The sequence below is a fragment of the Danio rerio genome, chromosome 1, assembly GCF_052040795.2.
Source record: "Danio rerio strain M-AB ecotype USA chromosome 1, GRCz13ab, whole genome shotgun sequence".
Classification (NCBI taxonomy): domain Eukaryota; kingdom Metazoa; phylum Chordata; class Actinopteri; order Cypriniformes; family Danionidae; genus Danio; species Danio rerio.
The window spans coordinates 10,436,590-10,446,866 of NC_141021.1; the positions used below are offsets into that span (position 1 = coordinate 10,436,590).

Sequence of the window (10,277 nt, forward strand, 5' to 3'; positions counted from 1 at the left end):
TTTTTATTATAAACTTTTATAATGTTTTTAAATACTTTTTAAAATAAGTTTAATTTGGTTTTAATTTTAAATCCTTTTTTATTATTGTTTATTATTTTACAATGAGGGCGACATGGTGGCTCAGTGGTTAGCACTGTCATCTTACAGCAAGAGGGTCGCTGCAAGAAGTCTCAGGTGGGCCAGTGTGCATTTCTGTGTGGAGTTTGCATGTTCTCCCACTGTTGGTGTGGGTTTCCTCCGGTTGCTTTGGTTTCCCCCACAGTCCAAAGACATTTGGTATAGGTGAACTGACAAAACTAAATTGGCTGTACAGTATGAGTGCATGTGCAAGTGAGAGTGTATAGGTGTTTCCCAGTACTGGATTGCAGCTGGAAAGGTTTCCTCTGTCCAAAACATATGATTCATTCAAGTTGGCGGTTTAATCCGCTGTGATGACTCCTGATGAATAAAGGGACTAAGCCAAAGGAAAATTAATGAATTATTTACTCATTTATATATCATATATTTTTGTTTTATTATACATTTTTATAAGATTTTTAAATAATTTTTAAAATAAGTTTAGTTTAGTTTTTTTATTTTAATCATTTTATTATTAATTATTAATTTATTATTATTTTACAATGAATAATTGTTATATTATTAGTTTTACAATTAATTATTGTCTTCTTTTCTTATGTTCATTAATTAATTATTTATGCAAAATTATAGGGAACATTTAGTGTAGCATTTTTACTATTTAATTTTACAATTAAATATATTTGTACACAATAATTATGTATACTTCTAACCTCTTTAAAAGCAGTCCATATTTTTCCAAAAGAATTTTTTTAAAGAATTTAAAGCACATAACTATTATTTTAGACATGAGAAAACGATATACAACAAAATCTCATCATGTAGCATTGTCCACAATCACGCTGTTCACATTTTAATATCGTATTTTTATATTAATTATATAAGTTATCAATTAAACGTAGTTATTGGTGTTTTATATTGTTGTTATTGACATGATTCACATTATAACGTGCCCCGTTCCAAAACAAAACTACATTTTCCCACATGCCTTTCCCATAAGAGTTAAATATCCACACAACACAAATAAAGTTTTTCAGAGCGTGCACGCCGAGTCCCATGATGCTTCGCTGTGTTTGGTCAGAATTTAAATCGCAGCAGCCAATCAGAGGCGGAGGCAACGAATCGAGCACAATTCAAAAAGTAGCAGCGATTCACTGCATTCCCAACCGAGCTGCGGGCCGACGCGCTTCACCACCGCCCGTTTACATCCACGAAATTCGACAAATGCGGTGAATATACGGCGTTTAGATACTTTGTTGTGCCTTTTTGTCTTGGCTGGCGGTATTATTTGAATGCGGATTTCAGCGGAGGAGTGAAGTACTGCGTGTTGTTTACGGATAAAGGAGCAGGAAACATCGCCTCGGTTGTTTATTTTTCAGGACGTTAGGGTGTATTTTTGTACTTAAGAGCATTTGTAGTGTACAACGATGAGTGCTGCAATTGCAAAGCCATCGGCGAAGCCATCGGCTCACGTCGATCCCAAATCTGCTCCTCTGAAAGAGATTCCCGACGTTCTGGTGGATCCGAGAACCATGAAGAGATACATGAGAGGTCGCTTTTTGGGAAAAGGAGGATTCGCCAAATGCTACGAAATCACAGATATGGACACAAAAGAGGTCTTCGCTGGGAAAGTTGTGCCGAAGTCGATGCTGCTGAAGCCGCACCAGAAGGAGAAAATGAGCACAGAAATCGCCATTCACAAAAGTCTCGATAATCCGCATGTTGTGGGCTTTCACGGGTTCTTTGAGGATGATGACTTCGTGTATGTGGTGCTGGAAATCTGTCGCAGAAGGGTAAGAGCTGGGAAAGCATTTTGAAAACAGACCGTCAACGGTCGGTATTCCTGTCACTGCCTCGTAGTATCTTGCAAAGCTCGACGTTTAACTCGTTTAAATTGCATTCTGTTAGGATGAACAACTACCCATTGTGATCTTTTTAAAAATGTTAATTATTTATTTAAACGAGGCACATATAAAGTGATTTAACTCCACTTTCCCCTGTACACTGCAAGTGGATTTTAAACTGGAGGAAGTGACGTCGGTTGACTTCGTATCTCGGACAAATTGTTGTTCAAACGAACTGCGTCTAAACGTCGCTTTTGTCGTCAAATTTTAGTGTAATGCGGATTTTAACATTTAAACCCTCACCAAAACAATTATTTAATTGTTGTAAACTTATCGCAACCATGTATTTGGCGTATTGTTAACGTTAACATTTTATCCAGTTTCACTAAACGTAACGTTACTGTGATTGTGTACAGTACAACCATAAAAACATGTTTATTGAACTTGATTATTTGTAAATTGTGAGCCCTCGTATAGTTGTAGTAAGTAAAATTATTATTCGTTTTGGGAAACTAAATCCTTTAAGAGAGAAATTGTTTTATTCTACAAGAGACCCGTTACGTTAAATAATTAAATTTTATCATTTTAAATCCTTTTCACAGGGTGTCTTAAATTACAAACTAAATTTTGGACCTTAAAAGTCTCAAATTTGCTAATTTATGGTCTTGTTGGTCTTAAATTTTTAATTGTTCTTAAGTTTCCTATGCCCATTTAAAGTTAACCACATGGGCAAAGACCTACCCAATCAGCAGCAACAGAACTCTATAAAACGTTTAACTAAATATAATAACTATTTACCTATATGGTTTTATTTTCCTTTGCGTAAAATTTATTTATTTTAAGGCTTCTTAGCATTAAGCCCATTTGTGAGTCTGAAATTTCGTTTATAATGGTCTTAAGAGTCTTAGATTTGACGAGACCTGCAGAGACCCTGTATTCAGTATTACAATATGGTCTATTCCTTTTATTTTTTTTATAAATTAGTTTTTGTTTGTTTTCTGCTGTTAACTTTTTTCCCCCCTCTTCCAGTCTCTCCTTGAATTGCACAAAAGGAGGAAGGCAGTGACTGAGCCTGAGGCCCGATACTTCATGCGCCAGACTATTCAGGGTGTTCAGTACTTGCACAACAACAGAGTCATTCACCGTGATCTCAAACTTGGGAATCTGTTCCTCAATGATGACATGGATGTGAAGATCGGTAAGCACACACAGATTTTTACAATTTTTATACCTGACTTTTTATATATACTTAAAATTAAGGCTATTTGTTCTCCTCTTTGTAGGTGACTTTGGTTTAGCCACTAAGATTGAGTTTGATGGGGAGCGAAAGAAGACCCTTTGTGGCACTCCAAACTACATTGCTCCTGAGGTGCTCTGCAAGAAAGGCCACAGCTTTGAAGTTGACATTTGGTCACTAGGATGCATTCTGTGAGTACCTTGTTGAATTAATTGCACAATGATGTTTTCACAATGTTATGTTCTCTGATGGTGTTTCATTCTTGCTAAAGCTTTAATTTTGTTTAACATGTACTGTACTCGCAGTAATTTCTTTTCTTTATCAGATACACACTGCTGGTTGGAAAGCCTCCATTTGAGACATCCTGTCTGAAAGAGACCTACATTAGGATTAAGAAGAATGAGTACTCAGTTCCTAGAGTAAGTATCTTTGTATTATTAGGTTTTCTAGTGTTAAGTCAAATCAAAGTTATTTTAGTGTTAAATCAAAGTTACTTCATTTTGTTTTTAAAATTCATAAGGTTAAGCTTATTGTGCAGTGTTCATTTATTCCCTTTTTAAGCTCAATATTTCTTTCATTCTTGTAGCTCAAACAGTAGAGCATGGTGCTAGGAAAATGTTTTCTGCAGAAAGATTTGCTTTGCTGTGATGAAATGTGTCAAAAAATTGAATCAAAGTTGTCATTTCCATTATTTTACTTGCTCTGCTGTGCAGGATATTTTCATTTTAGCAGTACATTTGTTTGTAGCACCCCCAAATGTCATCTAAAGTGAGTTAAAAAAATAACAGTAGGGAAGGGTATGAGTTTTAGGAAAACTGGTCACAAGAATAATTGAATGCTGGTTACTATCAGATTGAAATGTAATTAATCTTTAGCTGACCACTTGAGATTGGATCACTGAGAGCACAATATATCTGAAAATTGATTGATTTAATACCATCTGGAATTTGTAGCTTCTAATGTGGAATGCTTAACCCATTTATACAAGCTTAAACATGAAAAACAGATTGGTGACTTATTACATTGTTGGTGGTTTTTTTTTAAGCACATTAATCCAGTTGCATCTGCTTTGATTCGTCGGATGCTGCACGCTGACCCTACACTCAGACCTTCTGTAGCTGAACTGCTGACTGATGAGTTTTTCACCTCTGGTTATGCACCCATGCGGCTGCCCACTTCCTGTCTCACTGTTCCTCCCAGGTTCTCCATCGCCCCCTCCAGCCTGGATCCTGCCCTCCTCCGCAAACCTCTCTCATCACTTAATAAAGGTATACAAGTGTTTTTATTATTTTATTATAATTTTTTATATATTATATATATATATATATATATATATATATATATATATATATATATATATATATATATATATATATATATATATATATATATATATATATAAGACCATTTTAATGTGGTCATGTCATTGTGCCATGAACATTTCCTGCTTAAACTTTTATAGCCGTAACGAGGCAATTCAATCATAACTTGATGTTAAAACAGCTATCATAGCATTATTTATCAATATGTGGATCTTTTTGGAAGCATGAGAAATTAAAACTGTAAGACAAGAAATGCGTTGACACCATTGTGTTTTGTTTGCATCCCTCAAAATGGTTAATAGTCTTAGTGCATTCTTTATTAATCGAAAATTGTATTTGTGAATTTAAAGTAACAATTGTAAACATGCAATTTACCTGTTACTCTTTTGTATGTGCGCACACAGGCACAGATAGTCCAATTGAGAAAATGGGGAAAATGGATCAGCCACAAAGAGAAGATCTGCAACAAAGGTCAGTTCTTTAATCCTGTGTTGTGTTTATCACCCAATTTGGTAGTACTATTAAACCTATGCATATTGACTTGTATTAAATAGAGCAAATCTTTTAATAGATGTAGGGTTACAGCAATTGAGAATACATGTGTGCTTAATGGATGTCACTGAATTGTTTTGCTCAGAGATGGACCAGAGCAGCCTGACACTCACCTAACTGACATGCTGCAGCAGCTGGCTGTCGTCAATGCAGCCAAGCCGTCTGATAGAGACTTTATTAGACAAGGTAATGAATTTCTGTGTCTTGTACTTGGGAAGAGTTTAATTACTATATTTTAGTACTCTTTAAAAGGATTTTTGTATGACTGCGTTTAATTGCCGTCTATGTATTCATACAACAATCAAGTGCTGTTTGGAAAGGGTTACATGTTCTCAAATTGACAATCTTGTTGCAAATATTTTTTTTTCCCCTTACACTTTTACAGAGGAAGCTGAAGACCCTGCTTGTATTCCTGTCTTCTGGATTAGTAAATGGGTTGACTACTCTGACAAATATGGCCTTGGTAAGACACCATGCTAAAGTTCCTTAGTGTTTTTTATTTTATTTTATTTTTTTTTTTACACTGTTTTAATGCCTGAGGGGAAAAACGCTTGCAAATTAAAAATGTACTTGCAAGTATAATATTATGGAACATTTTCCTAAAAAATATGTGTCCGCTTGTTAAATGTGACGTCACGCTAAGCGGCTTCCGCGTCCAAGCGCTCTATTCAACTGTATGGGGAGACTCGTGAAATGGTAATAATAAACGTTAACAAAACTATTGAATACTTTCCAAAATCACGATCGCAATATATATGGCCATGCCTAATATCTGATGGCCAGAAAATAATTTTTTTACATTTTTTTTTATAAATTGTTAATTTTGGTATTTGTGATGCAGCAAGCCCAGAGATTGTTGTGTACACTGACTATATATAAAATTAAATTATGTGTAATATGAATAAAAAGTGATCATAAACGAATGATTTCTCAAGTCAAATGAGTGACTGCTTGGACCTGGAAACAATATTAAATGCGTCACAACTTAACAAGTGGATTGAAACATCCCACCTGTTGAATGGTAATCTTTAAGAGTGAGATAAAATAATGGTTTGCGGAGCCTTCCAATTGATAAGTATAATTAAAATAATGATACAAGTATGATTTGCAGCATCTGATAGTGCCAAATCTAACACTTTTTTTTTTTTGTTGTTGTTTTTTTTTTTTGGAAAATACTGCCACTTATGCAAATGTTTATTTATTTTTTTTTATTAGGTTACCAGTTGTCTGATAACAGTGTAGGTGTTCTGTTCAATGATTCCACACGGTTGATCATGTGTGCTGACGGTGATAGCCTGCAGTACATCGATCGCAACTCTCTAGAATCCTACCTCAGTGTTCGCTCGTATCCCTCTGCACTCTCCAAAAAGGTCTGCATGGTTCTGGAAATAATGTGTTGGATAAGTGACACTGATTTGATGTCCAGAACTAACATACTGTCTTTATTTTAGATTACACTCCTTAAGTACTTCAGGAATTACATGAGTGAGCACTTGCTGAAGGCTGGAGCGAATATAACTCCTCGGGAAGGGGATGAACTGACCCGATTGCCTTACCTTCGCCACTGGTTCCGCACAAAGAGTGCTATTGTGCTACACCTGAGTAATGGGACTGTGCAAATCAATTTTTTCCAGGTAAGAATGCTGCGTAACAATCTTGTATTAATCTAAAGCATTTGTCAGTATTAAATTTATCCATTTATAGACCATTTTCAGTGTGGTCATGACATTGGCCCATGAACATTTGCTGCTTGGTATCAAACTACTTCATAACTGTAGCGAGGCAATACAATCATAACCTAGTGTTAAAACAGCCATCATAACATTTATCCATATGGGATTCTCAAAAGTTATAGAAAAGATGTAAAACTGGAAATATATTGGGATCATCGTTTTGTTTACATCTCTCAAAATGGTCCATACTACAAGGCTGATGAATGCTTTTATCTGATTGGTTGTTCTAAGGTATTTATTTTCTATTAAATGCACAGCTGAAGTTCCAGACAGGTTTTAACCACATTAGTTCCATATCACCTCTGAATTATTTATTTCACCGCTTTCAAAAGTCATATCAGAACAAAATGTTTTGGACGAGATGTGTTACAAAACTAGTCTCACACTCCAGAGTTATTTGAGGACAAAAATATGACAAATGTTTTAATATATAACTGTTACCACTGTTCACTGTGACACTGTTCAAATGCTGTATAAGCAGAATAATTAAATTATCACCACTTTGAGTTTTTTTTTTTTTTTTAAATAAGAATAAGAGATAGATTGACCAAAAAGTCAAATCTGTTATTTGGTCATCTTTACTCGTTTCAAAATTTTGACTGACAAAAGCCACTTTCACATACACAGACTTTTCTGTAAAATTACCAGCAATTTTTCGAAAAGGGATCATGTGAGAACAGGATGTTTACTACGAATTGGACAAATCAGATGAATTCACATCTGTGCTGTTTATGAAAAATGCATTTTGAATACTTTTCCAGAAGCATTTAGCTGCTGCTTGTTAGTCGGGTAACATTTTTATGTTCCGTCTTAGTGCAAACTGGGGGAAAAATGATCAATAAGATTCTTATGATACACTGAGTTTACCTGCAGTTCAAGGCACATACAAAGGAGTGCTCCAGTCAGTCAGATTTGGGTAACCTATGGCAGGGCTGTGCGATTTTTGGGGAAAATATTGAATTGAGTTTATTTTTTTATATGTATATAAGCTTTGCTAAAATGCAGTGAGTGCTAGTTAAAAAAAAAAAAAAAAAAAAGAAAGAAAGAAAAGAAATGTTGGAGTTGTTTAATATCTTTTCAGTTATTCAAATTTTCTTTAAATATTTAGAAATAAAACTATCTCCTAGAGAAAACCGTAAGCACAATTAAAAATGTCCTTTTGCATCATATTATGGAGAGTGTTGTTTATTATAAAAACAAAAAAATTATAATTACAAAAATAAAGAACACAGCAAAACTTAACATGGCTTTTTGTACCTTTTTATATGGTCTAAAAGCAAAATTGTTGTCAGATGCTACACTAAAGATCATGACATTTAACGTAGAGCTGCATTACTGCAAAATGGGAAAAATATGTTTGAGTTGAAAGTGTTTATCAATAATTGGCAATTCTCCAATGGCTTTGACTTTAAAACCCAAAATATTCTCATATTAGCGATGGCCTGATTTTCTTTGATAGTAATTTAGTCTAATGATGTTTTGAAGTGGCAGCAGCCATCATCCTCTTTGTTTGGGGTTTAAAAAAATATATATTGTGAGCATTCTGAAGTTTGATTGGCCAGAACGAAAGTGTACCTTCTCAATTAGCTAAAAACTGTATACACACATAGACAGCAGTCCCACATTGGCTCTGGGTGGGGGAAATTAAATAACAGATTTAATATCGCAGCCTCTTGCATGGCTTTTTTTTTATTTTAAGCTAATCGCAATGTTTCCAATTGCAATTCTATTTCGATTAATTGCACTGGCCTACTCGACATGTGAAAGTCTTCCTTTATATCATCAGCATTTGTAATGTAGTCAAAAGTGTAAACAGCTGTTTTTAGCTGCGTTTAGCGCCTCTGCCATTGGATGGTAATGTTTATTTTGGTCTGTCTCTGGGACAAAAGCAGCATGAATGCCAGCATTTATAACAAAAGTGAAACCAACTTTGTTTACAAATACAAGTGTGGCTGTTTAGAGCTCGTTTATGGTAATGTCTGAATTTTACCAGTGTTTTGGAATGGATGTTTGCATGATCTTTTTCTAGATAAATTCTGAAACCTTCTTGCCTGTCTAAACGACACATTTTAATTTCCAGGTAAAGTTGTTACAGAAGTTTTTCTGGAAATTGACCAGTATTACTGTGTGAAAGGGGCTAAAGATTATATTTTGAGAACCGCTGGGAAAAACTGTCACCATTAACATTGACTTTTCACTTTCCTACTATTGTAGTCAGTGGTTGCATGCTTTGTTTTCTTCAAAATATAATCTTTGAGTTCAAGAGAATAAAGAAGCTCATAAAGGTTTGAAGCCACAAGTGTGTGAAATCAATGATTAATTTTAGAGTGAGCGTTTGTTAGGTTTATTTGGTAGATTTAATTTCCCATCATCAGTTATTCCTTGCATAATGTCAAGTGAATTTTGAATAAAGTTTATTTTAAGGTCAATAAAAAGGTCAAACTGAAACTGTAAATTCTTCTTTTTGTGCTCTCCAGGATCACACTAAGCTTATTTTGTGTCCACTAATGGGAGCAGTGACGTACATCAATGAGAAGCGAGAGTTTTACACCTACAAGATGACCTTAATCGAGGAGTTCGGCTGCTGTAAAGAGTTGGCTAGCCGTTTGCGCTATGCTCGCAACATGGTGGAGAAGCTCATGGCCTGCAAAAGCAGCACAACAGCTGCTACTTCAGCACGCTAACCCACTGACGTCATAAATTGTATAGCTATGAGTTCACCATCGGCTCTCACTTGAGTCTGAGGGCCCGTAAATATTACTACAGCAAAACTTGAACAGTTTTCTGAGTTCTACACTATGATGTCCTCTTCTGGATCTGTTTACTCTCTCTCGCTGTCGTTTGTTCATCAGGGTTGCACATCTGTGGCCATCTCTGTATCATGTGAATGCTCTTGTACATGTTTTAATATTTTAGATGCTGTTTATCTGTCCTCTGTTCTTTGTATAAAAGCTTTTGGATGAGAATCTTTTAACGTGTAAGAATATTTGAAATAATTTGGTATTCCAAAAATAAAGATCTTTTTAGACAAAATTTTGGATTGTTAGATACTATTGAGAAATACAAGTTTATATTCGAGTGTTTAATTAAAATATTCATGTTTGGAAAGTTAAAGTGTTTCAGAACTTTAACAAGCTGCTGAATGTTTGATTTTGATTGGCTGATGAGCATTTATTTGCTGAATAATATAAAGCTGAAGTAGTTCCAGGCAGATCCCGATCGCATTTCAATTTCATATCATGAAGCGGTTCAATTTCAGTCAACAAAAGCAAAAAGCTCAGAGAGATATGTAAGAAATGAATACTATACCAACACTGGAGCTGTATGAGGACCAAAACCTGACAAATTTCCTGAAATAAGTCATCTAAACCAGGAACTTCCAAATTCTGAAAGGCAAATTCTTTTAATTAAACTGTTTTTTTTTATCCAAAATCTACAAAAGAAAAAAAAATAGTACTTATTAGTTGCATTATAAAAACAGGCTATTTTTTTTCTCCATTGGATTACAACCTAT

At 34.8% G+C, this 10,277-nt stretch overlaps 1 protein-coding gene across 1 annotated transcript; it reads left to right on the forward strand.

The window, feature by feature from the left end:
* The first annotated feature begins 1,228 nt into the window (after window positions 1-1,228).
* On the forward strand, window positions 1,229-9,729 carry plk1 (polo-like kinase 1 (Drosophila)). Its single transcript, NM_001003890.3, is given in 11 exon segments — window positions 1,229-1,868; window positions 2,949-3,117; window positions 3,203-3,347; window positions 3,482-3,575; window positions 4,202-4,424; window positions 4,883-4,949; window positions 5,116-5,216; window positions 5,416-5,493; window positions 6,246-6,400; window positions 6,482-6,664; window positions 9,241-9,729. Coding segments are annotated over 11 exon segments (1,788 nt in total). The 5' UTR covers window positions 1,229-1,502; the 3' UTR covers window positions 9,448-9,729.
* The last annotated feature ends 548 nt before the right edge of the window (window positions 9,730-10,277 follow it).